Source organism: Aphelocoma coerulescens, chromosome 14 (genome assembly GCF_041296385.1).
Source record: "Aphelocoma coerulescens isolate FSJ_1873_10779 chromosome 14, UR_Acoe_1.0, whole genome shotgun sequence".
NCBI lineage: Eukaryota > Metazoa > Chordata > Aves > Passeriformes > Corvidae > Aphelocoma > Aphelocoma coerulescens.
In genome coordinates, this window is record NC_091028.1 from 3,645,244 (window position 1) to 3,666,694 (window position 21,451).

Here is a 21,451-nt window from a genome sequence, read left to right on the forward strand (position 1 = left end):
AGAAATTTCCTTTCTAGATTTAGAACAACTTCTTTTCAGCCTTGTGCACAGGATATTCCAAGTTTCCACAGAGAGTGGCTATTTCCTGCAAGTCCTCACTCAGGATATGAATAGGTGTGTTTGGGGGCCTAATCACCTTTCTTATCCTCATGAAGTCTGGTCTGCTTTCTCCTTTGCAGGTGCTCTCTATTTAAAAAGATGCATATGAATGTCATTATTTTACTCTGAACAGTGCCTTTATTCTGTGTCAGACATCCAAGCTTAACACCTTGATGGAAAAGAACGTGTCATACTCATTTTTCATTAAGTCTTGCCAGCCTGGGACCTCCTGGATCATTATTGTGTGCAGGGTTCAGCATTATACATTTGAGTAGTTCCCTTCCAGAGAAAGAGGTGAAAAATTATCTGCACAACTTAAAATATCACTTGGATCTGGAGGTTTGCACATACATCTGAAAAATCAGTACTTCATTTCAGGTAATTATGAAGCCCAGATCTTGAAAAATTAATGAAGAGCAACTGCCTTTTAAATTTTCTTTTTTTTAATTACCTGGTCTTTGTCTTGAAACTTCTCTGTTGGGCCAAACTGCAGCAGTCCCATGTAACATAATCTTTGAAGGTTTTCTACCACTGAGAAGATGTACCTCCTGTAGCAATGGTAGGAGTGTTACAATTAACACTCAGGAAAACAGGAAAAATGATACCAGAGAATACAACATTTTCATGCAGCAACCTGAACTTTCAGCAAACCACCGAGCTGTAGAATTTCTGAAGTGGTATTTTTGCTTGAATTACCAGCCTATGGAAAACATGGAATACCCCAAAGGTCCAAATTTCCTTTCCTCAAATCACAAACCCAATAATTTAGCCAAATACTAAGTAAAATTTTGCTTGCAGAAATGAAAATTAGCCAGAAATAACATATGTAAGAATGAATTAAATATGGTCAACAGCAGATCTGCAGACAATTTCATGTTATGTAAAGAAGACAGGAGTAACAAAACATGACTGCTAAATACAGGCCTTCATATGTGCATGTATGAAGAACCGGGCAATGATTCTTGGAGTTCAGGTTGTTTAAAATTACTGCTCCAAGAAACTGCTTTCAGTTGCTCAAAGCTTTGGCAGAACAAAAAGTGCAACATTTCCCATCCTGCATAACTCCATCTATGGCAAAATTCTGGCAGTTGCAGGAACCTTCTGCAAGATTTAGTTTCTGAGGCAGTTTGTAAAAAATTAGCTTTGCCCATGTTTACCTTCACTAAGATCTAATTAAATGCAGTTAAATGGGAGTTGGATTTTGGCAGGAGTTTTCTCTGGGGGTCAGAAAGATCAAGCCTAGAAATCTGGCTCAGTTAAGAAGTTTTAGTGAATAGAGGCTGAAGAGACAGCTTGGTTATGTGTCATATTGTCTTGCATCAACCCATCAGATGGCACCTGCAGATTTCAGAAAATGCCATAAATCCAGTTTTCTCATTTCTGAGAAATGAGAAACCTATTTAGCAATAGGTTTGAAATTGCAAACCTGGGCTCCTCATGAGCCTTGGCAGCTGATACTGCCCAGCCCTGTTCCCTCACCAAAGGCACATTTGCAGGTTTGGAAAATGTCATATAAACCTCCAACCATTCAAAAACTGTCAGCAATGACTTTCTGGGGAAAACTAACATGGTGCTCTCAATTCCACACATTCAAATCACTTTCCTTTCTTCAGTCCAGTCTCAAGTTTTACATCCCTGGAAGAGGAATGGCAAACCATGGCAGACATGCCACAGAGAGTATGAGGAGAAAATGAATGTGTGAGAAGCAGGAACTGGGAAATGTGGCACCTTTGGAAAGATTTATGAAGGACAGCAACACTTAGAACCTATTAAATTCTGAATTTAGCAGCAGTCAGGAGTGTGTTTTATACAGAAGCAACATCCTGCTGGTGAGTTATGAAGGACAGAACCTCCCAGCTCTCAAGCACTGCCTGACAGCCTACATGAATATTGTTTATTAGTTTCTTATTACCTTCTATTTGGGAGAGAAAAATACAGTTTGGCACACTATCCTTTGAGGATTGATGATCCTTGTCTTATGTGCCAAAGTTCTCTTTGACACAAACAGGAAATAACTGAGAAAACCATCAGCCACTGCTGGTTCCTCTCTAGAGCCACATTTTTTGACTCATCTGCTTACCTTTTGTAGAGGAGCTGCTGTCGGACTGGCCTTGGAAGAAATCTGATCAGAGTGTGCTTTTTTAGTGGATCATTTAAAAAATCTTCCAGACCTTCCACCTAGAATTATTTCAGAAGTTAACCAAAATGCAAAATGTAACTATCCCCTGAAGTATAAAGCTCTGCTACCAGAACTGCCTACTAAAATATTTTTTAAGCAAACCTTACTGCTTTTGTAAAATGCTTAAACATTTTTCTTGTTAATCAATGAGGCAGAAGATTCAGCAAGATTACAAAAGGCTCTTGGCAAAATAGTAGCTTAAGAATTTTCAGTTTTACAGGGCTATACATTTTTTTTTCAGTGAACCTGTGAGAGCAACTATTTCTGTAAAAGACTGCAGTGTTTCCTCTCCTCTCTTGGGTCTAGTTTTGCTAAAACAGAGTAAGAGGATATTTTTTCCAGCCTATAGGTACAGCTGACATCACCAGACTTTGAAGGGAAACAAAAAAGCACCGTACCTTGTAGCTGACTTGTACAATCTGAACAAAGACTGAGAGAGGCAAGCAGAGGAGAATGTCACTGACAAGAGCCCATCCAAATCCAAACTCCCTGTGGACTGGGAGAGGAGGGATGTAGCGCATCCATGACGAGTCATCCACGTACACTGGGAACAACAACACCAGCTCAGGCTCACACCACAAACCCAACACCCACACCAAGAGTTTCATTCTGAGTGTTCAAGCAGAACACAACTGGCAGTTCACAGTCTGAAAATCTACAATGACCTGAAAATTCTCTAAACCATTGATTTTCAAACCTTTCTCAAGTAGACTTTCATCTATTTTTGGCAAAGTCTGTAGTAAAGTCAGGATGTGCCACTTCTTACCTGTTTGATGAGAAAGATCTACTTCAGTCTCCTGTGCAGAGGTCTCAGGATTCACTACAGTTGTCACAATTTCTAAGGTCCCATCTGGTTGTGCTTCAATTACAGCTGCATTCTCACCCAGCCCTTGTGTTCTCTCACCATCACTACTTCCTTTTTGCCGTGTTTCATTTAAAGGGTGTCCATAAATTAAGTACCAGAGGAACATGTGGACCATTCTTAAACGGGGCATTTTGGGAAGAAAGCCAAGAGAACGTCCAAGTCCTGGAACTGGGAGGGAAGATTAAAGACCAAATAGAAATAAAAAGAGGATTAGAGCAGGAGAAACAGCTCCCTGTGCAAAACTAATGTGAAGAAAACTGGAAGGAAAGATGGGCAGTTGAAAGTAAATGTAAGTTACAAATAGTAAAGAAGGAGTAGTAAATACAAATGCTCCAGTTCACAATTGTAAAAAACATAAGCAGCTAAGAAAACATTGGATAGTGAGACTGGTTTAATATAAATCCAGTTTTATTTCTATAGGAGAAGAAAAAACCCACTTGTATCTGAAAATTATTACTAATAATAAGTGGGAAGGTGAAGGATGACAGAAAACCCAAAATTGGCTGTACCTGTAACAGGGTGATAGTTCTTTAGCTGCGTTATGCCCATTTTTTCATCAGTTTTCCCTGCCCGACTATTATCAGCTTTACATGAGCTTTCTTGCGATTTTCCTGAATCAGGAACTGCCTCTTGCCCCTGGTTTTCTTCCTCACCATGGTCCTGGGATGTTGGTGTCTGGGGCACTTTAATCCTGCAGTAAAACCACACAGCACTTAGGTAAAAAATAAGCAGAGTTCCCGTTCTTCCCTGACTTCAAGAGACATCAGAACGTCTCCTCAGCGTTGTGCTTCCATTCCTCTGTTGCTAAAGAGGTTGTTTGTTTGGGTTTTTTTTGCTCACCTTGTGTTTATTTCCTCTGCATGTATTTGCACATCCTAGATAAGCCAAGCTCCCCCCAAGCCATCCCAAGCCTCCCAGGCATCCCTGACTTGCCTGTTTGCAGTGCTGGAGTTGGAGATGCGGAACCGCACCTGCTCGATGGCGCTTCTCACCAGGGGATCGCTGGGGCTCACCGAGGGGTGCACAACGAACTCCACCTGCTCAGAGCAGCAGAACACAAACAAAAGGTGTCTGTGGAGGTGTCGGCTCTTAATCAACTGCATCAATTATCTGAGATTAACAGTTAATTAGCAGAAGCCACAATGGATGAATCCTATGATGGTTTTAATAATTCACAGAATGTCAACACTTTTGGATGAAAACTCCTGTTGCTACCTTGAATTAAGCAAGAGGTCAAAGCACATGGTCTTTGCACCAATAAACTGCTAATGACATTTCTACAGACCTTGGGTTTTGGGTTTTTAAAATCTGAAATATTTGAGAAACAAATACTTTGACTTGTAAATATTAGGCTGAGAGGGATAAATGAAAAGTCAGAGCTCACTAGGTGTAAGACCAAGCTAACAGATATTGCTGCTGAAAGTACACACACAATTCAGATTGGTGAGATTTCATATGTGCTCTACACTAATTATGCAGCAGGTAACTTTCAGTGGATTTAATTCCCTGCTTATGAGCATTTCATACTAGAGTAAGTGACAAGTCTCAGCTCTACAACCACAGACATCTGACTTCCATAAACCTCACTAACAGTGGATTTTTGTTTAAAAAAAAAAAAATCACATTCTATAAAATTTCAACTCAGAAGATCACTTAGGATTTTTCATACACTCTTGGCTTTCAAAAGGGGTTTAAATACAATTATGGTGCAGCCTGACAGTGCAGGGAGAGAACCATGAATCACAGAACTGATAAGCAGCAGAACCTCTCAGAAGGGAGATTCAGAGACTTTGATCTCTGGCCTGTTCCTTGGTCTCAACTACCTGCAGCACAATAACAGAAAGCAATGATCTGGTGTTCACAGTAGCTTAGCTTGACATGAAGCTTCTGGGTAGCTCCATGGTGGCTTGTGCCACAAGAAGTGAAGTCACCCACACATTCCAGTAAAAAGGCCCAGGACACTGTGATAAATGAGCTAAATGCTGTGTCTGTGCAGTCACCTTTTTGCTGATGCCATCCTGGATGACCGTGGTGCGGTAGAGCCTGAGGAGCCCCTCCCGCGCCAGCCTCTGCACCAGCCGCACAATGGACTTCTTGCAGCACTTGGTGGAGACACCTTCTTGCTTCTCTTGATCCATGACCATCTTCTGAAGTCTGAAAGATGCCAGATACCTTGCATTTTAAGCCCAGCAATGCTCCAAACTCCCTAAGCCATTTGTTAGAGGATGTGGGGTGAATGGCCATTTCTTTCTCTACTTCTTACAGTCCCTGCTCTCTCTTCCCTTTTGCTGAAGACAACTGGGAAATTTGCTTTACATTTCAGCTCTATTTTCTTTCTACTCAAGCTTTTCCTTGTTAGGGGAGAACTGCTTGCTCTGACAGCAAATTCTCAATGCCTGATTCCTCTGTGCATGGCTACAGTGCAATTATGAATCCAGCTTCCCTAAGATCAGGAGAGCCTACAGCATTTTTAGGTGGTGATTTAACAAATGCAGTCTGTTCTTGCAGTTGTGAGCTCAGTTCAGCTTGAGGCAGAAAGGGTTTATTCAGTGGTTTCAGAGCACAGAAACTACTCCCGCATTCACAACATAGATACAGATCCACATATCCCACCCCTTGAAGCCAGCTCCCTTCTCCCTTCTTCCCTTGCCACAGTGGCAGGGCTGTGCTCACACCTTACTCTCCCCATGCACTTTCCCACAAATGCCCCAGACCCTAGTTCTGGGCTCTTTCAATCCTGGGGAATCAATTCTGAAAAAGACCTGGAAGATAATAAGGGAATGAAGCAATAACTGAATGTACACACCGACTTCAACGTTCCCCAAAGATTACCAAATCCTGGTAATTAACAAATGGAATGCAAACACCAGTATATTTCCTTGGCAGAGGCTGGGGAGGGACAGAACTTCCACTGATTCTGAGGGAACCTGTTGGCAGCACTGAAGGGTCAGCAAGACCTGAAATATCTTCCAGGCCTGCGCTTGGATGTGACTCGATCAATCACTGATGAGGCTGGTGCCAGATGAGGCTCTAATTTTACAACACTCTGCAACTAAAGAAGGTGACAGAAGATTTCAAAATTCTCAGACCAGAGGAGAGTAAGGCCATGATTTCTGACTAAATTCCTACAGCAAGCAGCCCTGGCTATACTGACATGCTAGTAGGATCTTCTGTGCTGACACAGAAGATGGATGGTGCAATCCTATTTGTGACAAGACAGTACTGCCAATTTAGGATCCAGCAGAGCACCAGAATTTCCATTTCTTTTTGGAGGTGAACTCTTAAAGGGCTGAAAGACATTATAACTTTTAGGGAAGTATCTCCAGCTCTGATAAGGTGTCAGGAGAAGACATATAACCATACCACATAAAATTGCACTGAAAAGCAAACTTTGAGGGCCCTGCTAGGATGCCAGTGACCAGTAATGAGTGACATGAACACCTGAGTCTCTCCACTCCATACAGAGTAACACATGAACAAGTTTTGAAAGCATGCAGAGATAAAACTGATGCAGATGAAAGAGCTCTACAGCAGGGAAGTGCTGTACCTTACAGTGTGGCCCCAAGTCTGGCCTGCTGTGAACAGATGAGTAAGTTCTCTGATCTCTATTTATGAGACATATACTGTATAAAAGCACTCGTGTCATTATCTGCATGGAACTATTGTTGCTTCCAAACAGCTGATTAAGGTTCAACCCCCCACACCTTCCCTGTGCCAGCCTCTCCATCCTTACAGCAATGGTGCCACCAGGGAGAAGAAAAGGCCGAATGGAATAAGCACCCAGTGCTCTCCCCACCCCAAAGGCTCAGCCTCCCCGGGCTCTGCTTTGCCCTGGCTCACGTGAAGAGGCTCTCGATGAGGCGCAGGTTCCGCACGGCCTCCACGATGAGGTTGCGGCGCTTCAGAAGCCTGTAGGTCTCGTGGGGCCTCTCCACCGCTGCGGCCTTGGAACGCTTCTCCTTCCTGTGGCCACAGGGCTTCTGGGGCACAGCACAGCAAATCAAAATGGGACAGCAACCAGCCAGTGTCTGCAGCCTAACGGGGGCTCCTCACACAGGAACAGCTGAGCAATTCTGAGTTTGGCTGGGTTTATTTATAACAAACTACTCAGATGGAGATTCTCCTTTATTTCCCCTTCCCAGGAGGGCAGACAGAGTGGATGGTATAATGTAGTGTGTGCTACATTAAGTAATGACATGCATTAAGTCAACATAGAATTTGGAGAGCACCAGGGAACTAAGCCAGAACTGTATTTTGGACACTTACCCTCCTATCTCCTGGAAAAATTTTCACTTACAACTACAATGCAGTGCAGCCAAACTATGAATGCACTTTGAAATTAATTCAAAAAACCCCAAAATGATTTGATAAATAAATACAAAACTCTAGTTTGAAGTCTTGCTATAAGAGCACAAAACTTAACTCAGACAGCTGTACCGAAAAGAAGATATTAAGACATTTGCTCTTACCTTAGGATCTTCAAGTCTGACTTCCTCCACCACAGCCACATCTCCATCTTCATCCGTGGGATGAGCACAGGTGGAAACACTGGACTCCTGCTTTAGGGTTCCCAAAGTAGAACTCTCCCCCGAAATGTTGTCTGAGAGCTCCTCAGGATCTTCAAGAATCTGAGGGGAAGGCTGCTTCTTCCCCTGTGACTTCACAGCTGTTGGCTTTGAGCCTGGTTTGAGAGCAAAAACCCTTGTAATTGTTCTGCTCTCCCTGTGCAGCTTTTCTTAGAGGCATTGTCCCATCCACCCAGGTAGTTGCACTTAAAAGCATTCTGCGACACTTTTCACATATTCTGCCCTGCTGGAAGCAGTGGTTTGACCATGAAAGACCACATTCAGCCTCCAAAAGTAAAGTTAAAAAAATGTGAACTCTCTGTCATCAAATAATTCTCTCCACGCAGAAACCTTTTCACAGCTTGGAAAGTCATGAAGGGCTTATCAAGAAACTGCTGTCTGAAGAAAGGAGAGTTTCTGTCTCAAAGATTCTCAGGTTCTGCCAGAAACCTCACTTTTCTGACTCAAAGCAGAATGAGAATAAGAATTTAGTATTACTCCAAAGATAATCTACATAGAAAAATAGAGATCCCTCTCTTCCCTTGGAGTTTATCAGAGAAGTTGTAGGAACATTTTTAAATAGGTAAAGAAAAAATTAAGTAAAAAACCCCCCACCACATCTTTCTAAAATATGCCTCCAAAAGGTTTCACACCAAAATGTTCCAAATAACTTAAGAAAAAGCTGAGCTAACTAACTTCAGGGGACAAGATATTTTTCTTTACAAAATGCTCAGGTGAGTTAAGGCTGTGGGTCAAGTCATCCCAGCCCTGAATATCCAAGGAGCACAGTGTGTGAGCTCCTTTTCATTTACACAGGGAAAAGGGGAGGCATGGCATGGGGTCAGGAGAGGCAGCACAGACACTACTTGGGACACAGACACCAGGGCACGCCTCAGCCCTGGGAACTGCCAGAGGTTACCACGCTTGGTGTTCCAAGCCATAGCAATCTGGGGGGAAAGCAGGGAAATAACCAAAGAGGCTTAAAAATAAATATGTAACCAAAAACTATCATGGAAGCTAGTATCATGCTATTTGTTCTTTAATAAAATGATCCATAAGAAAAATGCAGGAGGTTCCCCAAATTTCAAAATAACAAGTTACCTTTGGCTGGTGTTGTCTGATGGGCATCACCTTGGACACTTGATTTCAATGGAGAACCAGAGCTGGTCTTTCGACCTTTTCCTCTCCTCTTCCTGTTTTTCCCTTCTTCCTCATTGTCAGACTCTGAGGCCACAGTCTCATCTTCTCCAGGAGACACATCTTCCACACGTGGGTAATCTTCTGGCACCAGAGCCAAAGTAACTGTAGCCAACTCCTCACTCCTGGCCTTCTCCCTCTCAAACTGACGGTTTAAATCACTCTCCTCTGCAAAAATGTAGGAAATGTACTTTGTGGTCCTTTGCCGACCTTCATCCTCCATAAAACCCTAAGGAAACAGTTGGAATGTTATTTTACCACCTTGCTTCTCCATTCTTGGAGTGTTCTCCAGCATCAACAGTGGGAAAATGTTCTAAATGTTATTCCCCCACATCAAAAGATACCATGTTACTCTTTTTTTCTAAGTAACAAAAATGTCCCTAACCTTCACACAGAGAAATCAAAAGGAATTCTGTGCCTGAAAAATAAATAGATCTGCATTACCAGTGTACTAGATTGAAACTCCTATGGTATGAGGGACAGAGAAAAGTCTGAGGAAGAACAAACTGTGTGTATTCAGAGTGGAAATCAATTTTTTTCAGAACAAAAATGTTTGTGAAATATTGGCACTTGCAGTTCTCTGAGTGACTCAGACTTCAGTGGAAGTGCTGCTGCCCTGTCTGCAACAGCAGGTGCTTTCAAGGATCTACAAACTCCAGCACTTCATCAATCAATAAGGAAAGATTTCATTTTCCCAGCTGACTAGGGAAAAATATGTATAGATACTCCAAAGGTTTACACAGCTTGCTTTTTAACTCTACAGAACTTTTTACTAAATGACAAGATTTTTCTAAAAAAATTCCCCATTGAGGGAAGATGACAATCATCCTGCCTTTGAGGAAAGGGACTGTTGGGTGCCTGCAAGACAGGACAGCTGGATTTGTCTTGTGAAATGAAGAAAACATTGAAATATCTGGAAATAAGAAGTTTAATCATCATAACTCCTAGAGAAGTAAGTGTTTTGCTCCAGATTTTCCTGGCATTTTCAAAAGGCAAGTAGATTAATGACTTTACATGGACAGAGGGTCTTTGAGAAGATCCTTCAGTCCTCTAATTAGAGCAGGTTACAATCATAGTACCGAACCCTTGCCTTACACACCTTTTACTCAACTGAATTAATTCTCTTTTCCATCTTACCAGGACCCTCTCACTGTCACTCTCAAATCTCTGTCGTTTCTAATGTTTGAGGTGAACAATGTTATTCCCAGAGTAAGCACAGCTGTATCTTCAGTTTCATTAAGTATCTAAATTATTTTATTTTAGCCTTACCTTGACAACTTTGTACCTGTCCAGAAGACGACAGAGCATCCTTGCTTCCAGCTTCCCCACATTCATAGCCAGGCGAATTTCTGCCTGAGAAATGCCTTTGGTTCCTCTACTTTCAACTGTTGCAGAAAGGAAAACAGAAAAATATCTCAGGGAAATAACCTGACTGAATTTTATATATATATTTTTTTCTACATATATTAATATTTCCCAAACAGCAGTAACTGCCAGAATATTAAATTTAAGATTCCCCACTAACTAAAGACATTTTTACGCACACATAAAATATTCAGCCAAATACTGTCATAAACCACAATTTTACATGAAGCAGTACCCAGCAGAATGAGGTATGGAGGTGACAGATTCAAATTAGAAGCACAGATGATTTTTTTTCCCCTGGCAGCTTTCCACACTTAGATATTAATTTCTCCATTTGGAAAGGAAAAGAGATAGGGAGAATAAGGAATGCTGTTTTCTTCCTCTTTTCTCATCCCATCACAACCTCCAGTTTCTGCTGGCTGGTATTGAAGAGTTGCTAAGCTCCCAGGAAGGGCTAACAGGTGGCAGCACCTCCAGTCTGATATGGACATAAAGCTCATTTTGCTATGAAAAACTGACACTTTCTGATACAAAAGCAACCAGAATGTAAAAACACCTGCAGTATACACATTTCTTTTATACTACAAGGAGTAAGAAGGTAATGGGAAAAGTCTTCAGATGTCTTACATCACCTACTTAGCTGATAAGCCTGGGTGAGCATATCCCTTTCACAAACAATATCCACAGGCTGGACAACTTTGGTGATGATCTCTTCATCATCATCATGATAATCTTCCATTTTCTTCCGAAATTCCTTCAGCAGTTTGAGGCAACGGACCATGACATCAGTCCCTGCAAAAAATGAGTGTTAGTAACACTTCCTAAAAAAGTGCAGGGGGTGTGCACAGGTTTAAACACTTCTTTCAGCAACATGAAGAAGTAGCAGTGCAATAGGGAACAAATGACTAAGGACAACTGGGTATTTCTAGGAAAGGTCTGCAACAGCTTTTCCCTTTGTATGAATCTGGCAATCAGCTGAATTTTTGAGGTGCTCCAAATCTTCACATCTGTGCCAGTGCTAGGACTGCCCAGTAGGAGAAACTTGAATTCAGCATGAATAAATGGATTGAGTGCTGATCCCCAGAATCACACCTGGAGAACACATATTTGACTGGGAGATCACTCGCTGGGTATAAACCCATTCCTTTTTACAAGGACAGAACACACTGCTGCCCACCAGCCACAAGATTCTTGTAGATGATTTAATTCCACATCCTAGCATGCTACAGTCCATCAGCTGTGCTATGCTAACTCTCCACTCACTGGGCCCTTCCAGTAAAGGGTAGAGTGAGGACAGATGCAGGAGAGCTGAGATCCTGCTCCGTGGTAAAGGATGGTAAAGGATGCTCTCCTCAGTGTCACTGAGCTCCTGCTGCACCACTTCAGAGCAGTGGTAACTAGAACTGGGTCACTGGACACTGCCACCTTAGCAAGTTGCAGTGATTCAGCAGCTGCTGCAGCAGCAGCCAGTTCATCCTGCAGCAGTGGGGAGAACACCTCCAGCCATCCCTGCTCCTCTGCTACAGAATGCTGCGAAAATGGCAGGTTAAGGCTTTAGTTGAAATCACCAAGGTTTCAGCTGATGAATTTTATCTTGTGTTTATATATCTGAGCAGTTACTCATGTGCAACTGACACAAAGTTAACCCACAGTCACTGGACCATGTGACTGTGCTCCAGGCCAGATGATTTCATTATTTTCCCTTGAGCTGAATCCTTTCCCCAGGATGCCGCTTAGGATTTAAGTGCTGACATTTTGGTAGGGTTGCAAGCACTGTTATTATATCCTTTGTATTTCTACAGCCCATTAATTTCCACTGGAAGCAGTATTTGAAAAAACAAACAAAAAAAAACCCCCACAATAAAAAAAAAATCTCCCAAAACAAACCAATTCCTTTTACTTTAGCTCCTGCTGCCCGACAATGTTCTTCCCATAGCAGATGCTCTGGCTTCATCCTCAGTGCATCCCACATATTTCTATCTTCTTTCCTGTATAACTCCAGAGATTAAACTATCTTGATCTCTGCTGAAAATCAGCTATTATTAATTCATCCTCCTTTAATACCTAGTATTTTTACGGCATTTTTGTGGATTTTCAGCTTTTACATCTGTAGGATAGAATTATCATTCAAGTGAAAGATTCACCCAGTGGCATTTTCACAACAAACTTAAGCAGTAAATGCAGCTGCTGTTCTGCCAGTCTCAGACAGAGCATGAAACACCACTGCCTTGGGGGCTGCCACCAAGTTTATAACTGGACTTGTATGTTGTTGTCTTCTAAGTAAATACCTTAATTGGAAGTTAAATGTTTTTACCACTGCCTGTTAACTGTCTTTTAGGCATGCTGTCTAGTCTTTTGGGTTTTATTTCCAAGTGTTTGCAGCTCATTAGAACATCCCTGAAACACCTGGGTCATTTCTCTCTCAGCCATGCTTGATGCTGTACCTATTTTTGGCCTCTGCTTCTCTTTGTTCAGAATACGCTTTCCCTGCAGAGAATTTCCTTTCCCTGGACTTAAAAGATTTGAAGGAATTTGTCTTATCAAGAGCCTTAATCCAACTCCATGTAATTGGCACTATTTTTTGCCTTCTGGAGTTTTTCATGGTTTTATTGGCTCTTTCACTTGCTCCTTTAAGATCACTCCTATTCACAACGATTATACAATTTACAATGCTTAGCTCATATCAGACTTACTATTTTTTCTCACAAACAGTTCATTACATCTCTAAAATGACACTGTTCATCTTTCAGAACTATTTTCTGTGTAACCTTGCAAATCTGCTTCTTAGGATTTTCTGTGATTAAGGATTTGGTTTAGATTTCTTTCAGGAATTGCACTAATTCCACTGGTGGTACTACCTTCCCTCATATTTTCCATTATTATTTCTTGTAGTTTTTTCCCCTGGGCAAGTTTTATCTGTAGCTTTTTCTGAGAACAGTTGCTTTCTTTTGTTCTCTTCCCTCATGCAGTTCTGCTCTTCTTTGTTTGGAAGTTATCAGCAGTTCTTGTGAACCAATTAAATTGGAATTCAAAGCTGGTTATACATTAAACCATCCCTCAGCAGGCTTTTTTGGATAGCAGTTTTTGGGTATCTCACTTACCTCAATGCTGATATCAACTCAGCATGGTGAGAGATGGTGAGAGCTAATAATGCCAAGGGTGTGGGTTTGATCCCTGTACAGACCATTCACTTAAGACTTGGACTCAATGATCCTTGGAGGTCCCTTCAAACTCAGAATATTCTGTGTTCTGTGAATTCCAAGTGCTGCAAGACCTTACTTCCATAATTTGATAGGAAACTTTTCAGAGAAACCTTGCATTCTCATGACTTTCAGGAAAAGTCATAACCAAGAATGGCCTGATTTTTAACTTATTTCATAATGATCCTTCTTTTCAATACAACTTTTTGTATTTTTTTGCTGAGTTTATTGACTTTGACTTATATAACTTCAACCTGAAAGGTCAGCAGACTGCTTTGTTCCTACTCTGTATTGGCTTGAGCAGTCTTACCAGGTCCCAAGACCTCAGCTTACACTGATATCCAACAAACTTGGTGGCATTCACTCCTTAAAAATCTGTAACAAATGCTTAATTCAAGTGGGCTGCAGCATTTTAACTTCAGTAACACATTTATCTACATAATTGCATGGACAGACTTTTTACTTACACCTCTTTTAATTTAAGATATGAAGCTCATATGGCATCAATGTAATCACACAAAAAACCAGCAAAACCATTGTTCCAGTCACCTTTCTTTGTCTTGTAGGGTCCTCCATTGGGGTTTATGTCTTGCAAGGGGACAGACACGACCTTGGCCAGGCCAGCATTCATCATGTACTGATAGAGACGTTTGAAGGTTCTCTCACAAAGGCCCTGATGCAAAGAGAAATGGCAAAAGTCGCTGCAGCCCAAAAGCTTCACCTGCTGCTGACTGTTATCAAAGGCATTCTACCACCTGTTCTTACAACACAGTATTTTGGGGTAGGATATCCATAAGAAACTTAAAAGCCTTAATGAAAGAAACTGAAAATTAGTGCAGACAGTGGGCAGAGCCTGAGATGTTCCTGAGTGTGTTGTATCCTTCCAACTCTGCCACACACACAAACAGCAGCATTGGAAAAGTAAGAACTGCACAATGACATCCACTGACAAAACATTTCTGAAGCTGTGGCTGGAACAGAATTCCTTCCCTATGACAAACACCAACAGCAATTTGATCTGGTAGGTTTTTGAGATCCTTCTTTTGATATCTTACCCCAGAATTTTGTGCAACTTTAGAAGCAGGTAGTATGAATGAGGGCCTTTGATACTCATTCTCTAGGTTCTACTGAATGAGAATTTGAAAAGAGGAATGAATCTCACCAATTCTTCCCTCAAGTTTCCTAGTGTTTCCATCTGGTTTGAACGAGCACTTAGCATACTTGAGAGCTTCTCCATCAGAATATCATATTTGCTCCTCCTAACCAAGAAAGAGAATTATTTTACATGTAAGTATGCATATAACTTCATAAACATGAGTTGTAGCTTTAGAAACTGTCAGTCAGTAGAGAAAGTATGCTAAGTGTTCTCAGATTCGTTTAGGAATTCTAGTTTTCTTTTCCTCCTGTGAATAGCACATGAGATAATTTGTCTCTAAGAAAAGACCTCAAATGAGGCAACAATGACTAAGCCCAAGCTGTTACTTCACTGGCAACCCACAGAAGCACAAGTTCTAATCATAAACAAGATAGAAAAACAAAACAAGGAATCTACTAGAAATGTGTTTAAGTGAAAACAGTCCAAATTAACTGAATGATTAGTGCTACAAAAAGAAGAGTTATGTTTATGTAGGCAGGTGACAGGCACTAGAAGAGCCCGTTGTTTACAGCTCCGAGACAAGTTTTAAAGTGTCCGACATTTGGAAGAGAAGTTAATAAAGAAATTGAAAAGAGTCAATTCCAGGAAACTTTGATGGTTCTGTGACAACAGAACAATCCCTCATCATTGTAAAAGGTCAAAGGGTACCCAGGAGACCCTTAAACCATACCTATCAACGTGGAAGCGAGTCAGAAGTAGCAGGATTGAGTGCTGCTGTGCTCCACTTGGCAGTCGGATGACGTGGGACTGCATCGTTATCAGACCACTTCTATCCAATACTCTCCTGTGATAATGAAGTTTTCCAGCATCCACTCTAAAGAAAAGATGGCAAGGTATCTATGGGAATAGGACTTCTGCAAACAAATTCTAATTATCCAGTACTCAGAACACTTTACCTATATTACCTATGGCCGTAGTGACACATGGCAATTTTCAAAGTGACACCTTGAAGTTAGAAGGTGCCACAATTAAGAAAACCTGTGAAATTAATTTTCATAGTTAATCCAATTAAACAGAGAAATACCTCTGATTTTAACCTAGAGCCTTTATACACAGAGTATCATGACATGGGTTGATGAGGCAGTTGAATCAGCATTGTATCCCCATGCCCTCCTTTCCCGTCCTCTCTTTATAACTCGTGGCTATGCTGCAGTCACTGCCCTCCTTGTAACAGCTCTGGTATTCATCTCCCTCCTTAGTGAGCTGACTTGGGCCACCAAACTGACAGAAAAGCATCCATTAAAGTTTTCCTCTCTGTCCCCATCATCTTAGTTACCTACAAGAGCTTCCTAAGTGGCAAAAAACCAATGCCAGGTGGTGTGCAAGCTACAACCCATTTATGTCCTAAAAGCAGTGAATCCTTAGAGCAATGCTGATGTTCTCCAGAACTTCAGAACACATCCAGAAGTTCCTAAGAAGGTGTGTAATGCTCCTCCATCAGCAAAATACATGGTCTAGTTTGGGAGCTGGTAACTCAGGCTCCCACTCAATGGAGGAGATGTCATACAGGCAGATGCTGCAGACAAAAGGCAGCCATCCAAGAATCCCTTCAGAACTCATGCAAGATACTTGGTCAGCAATTTAGAAAAGGAAATTAAAATCATTTTTCCATCTCAAATTTGAAGAAAAAGTTATTTAGAAAAAGCAAGAACTTCCACAAATTTGAAACCTGTGTATTGACCCACCAGACAAATTTTTGGCTCTCAGAAAATATCAGGAAGGATAACAAACTCAAGGATAAGACAAGTTCTAGCAAACAGGCTCCCAGAACTAAGTACTCCTGGCAGTAAGGATGAAACACTACAGATGAGAGTTCAAATCAATACACAGGAATATTTAAAAACAACTTTGGATTTCATTCACAGAGCAAGATACAAACTTACTTGAAAGCCCCACTGTGAAGGTCCCTCTGAAGCTCTCCCTGCCACCGAGCTCGGCCCAAACGCTCCAGAATGCAGTAGGAAAAGTCAGGGAGTTTCAAGTCAGGGTCCCCCTCCCAGCCTATTAAGGCTCTGTAACGCTGCTCTTGGGAAGCAACAATGACTAATTTCTCTCCCCATCTAAGAAACAGAAGGAAAAGTAATGTATTGTTATTGGCTCCATAAAGACAGAGAGATCAATCCCTTTCTCTCCACAAATACCATTCTTGACATAATCTGTACAAACTGAGCAAGGACTAAATTTCAAAACTTAGAAATATTTTAGTGGCAGATATAAGGATTTCACTCACTTTTCAACAGCTTCTTTGTAAGTATAACAAGGCTGCAAATCTTTCTTCCTTATTTGATCAGTGATATCTACTCTCTCTTTAAAATATTGGCAGGAACCTTGTATGCCATCTTTGTTATCCAAAATCATGTGGACAGGATAAATATCATCTGAAGAAACAGGATCTCTTTTGGATTCCAATATTCCTGTTTCAAGGTCTATTTCTTCATATCTGAAATAAAAGCAAAGAGCCAACATTTAACCAAGCAAGGAGAAATACAAGATTGTCATAAACAATGCTGATACCTCTAAGAAGTATCTTGGAAAAATGAAGCTCCTTTGAAACCTCCAAACTGGAAAAACACAAGGAGCAGAGCTGCACTCCTCAAGCATGACCAAACCTTTTCAGCATGCAGGAGACAGAAGGAGGGAAATGCATTATTTAATCTTTGAAAGGTCAAGCATATGGTGAGAGTAAGAAAAGTAGTGGGAATACGAGAAACATGTAGTTCACAGGTACTTCCACCCTGCTGAACCAGGACATATAAAATCTGCCTGTACCTAAGCAGCAAGCAGTCATTTGAACAAAAATCAAGTCAGGACGCACATAAAATTATCCTAAATCATAGAATCATCAAAATTGGAAGACACTTGTAAGATTATCCAGCCATCCACCAGCACTACCACTGTGACCCTAAACCCCATCACCTAGCGCCAGGTCTTAAACCCCTCCATGCATGGTGCCTCCACCACCTCCCTGGGCAGCCTGTTCCAATGCCTGACCCCCCGAACAGTGAAAATTCTTTTTATAATATCTAAACAGCAGCTCAGAGCCACCCTCGGCCCTGCCTGCTGCCACCGGCCACCAAAGTGCTGCTGCAGAAAAGCCGGGGCGAGAAGGGGCAGCCCGGCAACCGGGCCGGGTTTAGCCGGCAGTGAGCCCGGGTTTAGCCGGCAGTGAGCCCGGGTTTAGCCGGCAATGAGCCCCAGTTTAGCCGGCAATGAGTCCAGGTTTAGCCGGCAGTGAGCCCGGGTTTAGCCGGCAGTGAGCCCGAGTTTAGCCGGCAATGAGCCCGGGTTTAGCCGGCAGTGAGCCCGGGTTTAGCCGGCAGTGAGCCCGGGTTTAGCCGGCAGTGAGCCCGGGTTTAGCCGGCGACCAAGCCCATGTTTCGCCCAGCAACCAGGCCCGGGTTCCCCGGCGGAAAGGGGCCTGTGCCGCCCCCGGTCGCTGCCCTCACCGGTCGTGCAGGCGGAGCGGCGGGCGCGGCCGGGGCAGGAGGTAGAAGCGCACGTCGGGCTGGGCGCTGAGCGCGGCCCAGAGCAGCTGCTGCGTGTCGGGCTCCAGCGGCAGCGGGAAGGGCGGCGAGCGGGCGGCCAGGCGGTGCCAGAGCGCGGCCGCGGTGATGCCGTCCAGCCCCTCCAGGGCCACCTCGTCCAGCAGCGCCCAGAGCGGCTCCATCGCCTCCATCCCTCGCCGCCGCTTCCGGGCCCGCGGCGCGCAGGAACTGACGGCGGCGGCGGCGCGACCGTCGCCAGGGAGACCGAGCAACAGGCCCGGCCCGTGCCGTGCCGCGACGCCGGGGGTTGTGTCTGCCCGGGGCCGCGTCCTGGGTCAGTGTCTGCCCGGGGGCCGTGTCCGGAGTCAGTGTCTGCCCGGGGGCCGTGTCCGGAGTCAGTGTCTGCCCGGGGGTTGTGTCCGGGGTCCGTGTCCGGGGACTCTGCCCCGGGATCTCCGCCCGTCCGCGGTCTCTTTCCCTGGTCCGTATCCGTCCGGGAGCTCTGCCCGGGGGCTCTGTCCAGGGTCCCTGTTCGTCCGGGAGCTCTGTCCGGGGTCATTGTCCGCTGGGGGCTCTGTCCGGGCGTTCTCTGCGGGGTCCGTGTCCATGTGGGGCCTCTGTCCCGGCTCCGTGTCCGGCCTGGGGTTGTGCCCGGGGCTCCTCCGCGCTTCCCCCGTGCCTCGGGCCGGGGCCGGGCTCTGGCAGAGCTGCCCTGCGGTCGGTAAGACACAAAACACGGGGTTCTCTCTTTGGTACAGAGCTCAACGAAACGTGCTGGTGGCACATTTAAACTTCTGAGAGTGTAAGAGCGCACCCCGGCACAACTTAGCAGCTGCGGCTTGGCGAGGATTGCTGGCAAAACTCAGATTTCCTGAATGGCAAGCCAGGTAAAATCTTTAATTAAACACTTTATAGATATATGGCCTCTGCAGTGAATAAGCTGTAGGATAAACTGACCTAACGAATAGTAGCAGCTCAGAGAATTCCTTCCACAGCTGGGCTTTGGGCACAGCCCTTCAGCTGTGCCCCAGGGTTGTCTTGCTTGCCAGGTCTGGAATTATAAACTTGTTATAGCATATGCCTTCCACTTTTAGTGTTTTTTGGTTTTTCAGTAGATTGTGAAGGGTTCTGAAAAATAAGTAAAACAACTACTGTTCCCTCTGTTCTTCAGGAGCTTTATTTACAGGTCTGACAGCTTTATGCGTGGTTGAAGGAGGAATGTTTTTCAGTTTATAGCCTTCTCATCTATTGAGGGTGCAAAACCAGTGGTACTCCATATAAATCATTCAGTGTGACCATTATATTCTCATTTCAGGTTTATGTTAAGACATGGTGACTGACTTTGATGAAAAACATGACGAATATTTAATATCCCTTCAGCAGAGAAACCGGTAAGATTCGCATTTGTTACCACTTTGGGTGTGAAATATTTGCTGTACTGTATCAAATATCAGCAGCTGTGATGCAAAGTCTGACTTGCTGTGCCTTAAAACATGCAGGTGTTTCTCTCTTTTTCCCTTTGTTTGCTAAAAATTCTTATTTCCAAAGGAGATCACAATGTTTCTTCAGCATTTAAAATATAAATACATTTATTAATAAAATAGTTACTTTTTCTACGGCTGACAGGGAAGATTTTTGTTTATAGAGCAAGAGCTTGTAGATTCAGAAGTAACTGGCAGCTCATGCTGTGTGAGGACGTAGTTATGAGGCACAGTTGTTATGTTGTCAGAAGTACAGAAAAGTGGGAAATAAGGACGTCCAGGTTGCCTTTGCAAACTCCAGTGTCTTTCAGACAAGTTTCAAACATTTTTTTTCCTCTTTGTTCATGTGTTGCTGTCACTATATCCTGGACAGATGAATTTTGTAGCTTCATTTGGAGGAGTCTACGGAACTTTCTTGCTGGATTCCTTCCTTTACCACAAGCCATAAAGTTTCTAATCAAATTCGATAACAAACTGGTTTGGTAAAAAGACCTTGAAGGCCACAATTATGTTAAAAGACCAGCCAATTTTTGTGACCACAGGTTTCTTTTCTATATAGTATCCTAAAGCAGTTTTAGAAAGGGATAAAGCCAGTTTATTTACTGGTTAAACCAACTTGCATCCTTGGTATCAGAGCTCTAATCCTGACTGCTGGGGACATTCTCTTGGGAAAAGGTGACTTCACCACACAGACATGTGGGGGACATTGGCTTGTGGATTGATCCGTGCTGGAGTCAGAGGGAAACCAGGTGGTGCAGGAGAGTGCACAAATTGTCACCCATGTGACGCCGACCTCCTGGCCTCCATGTCACCTCTCCAAAGGAATTAGCATGGACTGGGTATAACCCATGGTGAAAGGAGAGAAGATGAGAGTTGGAAGAGGGAGAGGAGCTGTTTCACTGAAGCTGAGCCCATGGAAGGGTATTATCTTGATATTATTTTAACCAGCCTTTAGTTTTCTGGTATCTCTGACTGCAGTATTGGCTGGAGGCTTTCCACCTCCAGTTTCAAAACACAAATCATCGTTTTTTATTCTTGAAAAGAGTTCAACAATTTTTAAGCTTTTTGAAATTCTAAGTGAAATTCCTTAAAATTCTTAAGAAGAAAGGTTAAATATGCAAAATACCAAATGGAGAAAATAATGTGAAATAAGAAATAACATGGAAAAAAAATCTCAGAAAGGAAAAGCCTGGTTAATCTGCCACAGTGTGTGGGTGCTCATACACACATTGCAGAACAGGAACAGATCCTGGCAGGTGTATTCTGAAAGGGTTACTTGAACTGGGAACATATTTTTCAGGTTTGTGACATGGTGTGTTGTTGTATTTATTGCTGATCTGACCATCTGTGCATGTGCTGTGCAGGGATGAATTATTGTCCTTTCTCCTTCAGGCTGCAGGAACGGTTAAAAAAAAAAGATCCCGTGCAAATCAAACTGGAGCAGTTGGAAAAAGGATTTTCTCTGTATGTGAATGGAGCTAACTCAGAGCTGAGGAAGTACCGCAGGAAAATCACCCCACACAGCTTCCTGAAAAACAGGCCCAAACCCACCAGGACAAAGGGTGAGTGCCATGGGAGCCTGGCAGAGGCTGCACCAGAGCTGGGACTCCCTCAGGGAGGTCACTGGCCAGGCTGTGATCCAGGGGCAGCACCACTGGAGCTTGGTGGGATGAAATTCCCTGGAAACCGGAGTGCTTAAGCTGGTTGTGTGTAAGGAATGGTCTCTGCAACACCCTATCACTTGATCCGTCATTAATTCCAGCATTTAACTTTCCTGTCTCTTCATTGTTTAAACAGCTCTAACTAAAAGTAGAAGATTAGAAGTGTATATAAATTGTCAGTGGAAAATTATGATATAC

General features: G+C 43.1%; 2 protein-coding genes across 12 annotated transcripts in view; one reads left to right on the top strand and one right to left on the bottom strand.

Annotated features, from left to right (window-relative positions):
* Window positions 1-18,385, bottom strand: part of GTF3C1 (general transcription factor IIIC subunit 1) — a 38,435-nt gene extending 20,050 nt beyond the window's left edge. The window contains exons 1-18 of one of the 4 annotated variants that reach the window (XM_069029620.1): window positions 18,073-18,385; window positions 16,857-17,066; window positions 16,510-16,686; window positions 15,297-15,440; window positions 14,633-14,729; window positions 14,020-14,143; window positions 10,907-11,062; window positions 10,175-10,290; window positions 8,810-9,134; window positions 7,613-7,824; window positions 6,984-7,120; window positions 5,144-5,297; window positions 4,077-4,180; window positions 3,653-3,834; window positions 3,045-3,311; window positions 2,677-2,822; window positions 2,180-2,277; window positions 551-647 (exon numbers count right to left, since the gene is read on the bottom strand). In XM_069029620.1, the coding sequence (XP_068885721.1) occupies window positions 551-647; window positions 2,180-2,277; window positions 2,677-2,822; window positions 3,045-3,311; window positions 3,653-3,834; window positions 4,077-4,180; window positions 5,144-5,297; window positions 6,984-7,120; window positions 7,613-7,824; window positions 8,810-9,134; window positions 10,175-10,290; window positions 10,907-11,062; window positions 14,020-14,143; window positions 14,633-14,729; window positions 15,297-15,440; window positions 16,510-16,686; window positions 16,857-17,066; window positions 18,073-18,302 (2,976 nt within the window). In that variant the 5' untranslated portion in view covers window positions 18,303-18,385. Of the gene's footprint in view, window positions 1-550; window positions 648-2,179; window positions 2,278-2,676; window positions 2,823-3,044; window positions 3,312-3,652; window positions 3,835-4,076; window positions 4,181-5,143; window positions 5,298-6,983; window positions 7,124-7,612; window positions 7,825-8,809; window positions 9,135-10,174; window positions 10,291-10,902; window positions 11,063-14,019; window positions 14,144-14,632; window positions 14,730-15,296; window positions 15,441-16,509; window positions 16,687-16,856; window positions 17,067-18,072 lie in introns of those variants that run through there. The other 3 variants (XM_069029619.1, XM_069029621.1, XM_069029622.1) reach the window with 3 other exon arrangements.
* Window positions 18,352-21,451, top strand: part of KATNIP (katanin interacting protein) — a 63,284-nt gene continuing 60,184 nt past the window's right edge. For 2 of the 8 annotated variants that reach the window (XM_069029627.1, XM_069029630.1), the window contains exons 1-4: window positions 18,483-18,592; window positions 18,870-18,998; window positions 19,427-19,502; window positions 20,985-21,154. In XM_069029627.1, the coding sequence (XP_068885728.1) occupies window positions 19,441-19,502; window positions 20,985-21,154 (232 nt within the window). In that variant the 5' untranslated portion in view covers window positions 18,483-18,592; window positions 18,870-18,998; window positions 19,427-19,440. Of the gene's footprint in view, window positions 18,446-18,468; window positions 18,593-18,869; window positions 18,999-19,426; window positions 19,503-20,984; window positions 21,155-21,451 lie in introns of those variants that run through there. The other 6 variants (XM_069029623.1, XM_069029626.1, XM_069029625.1 and 3 more) reach the window with 5 other exon arrangements.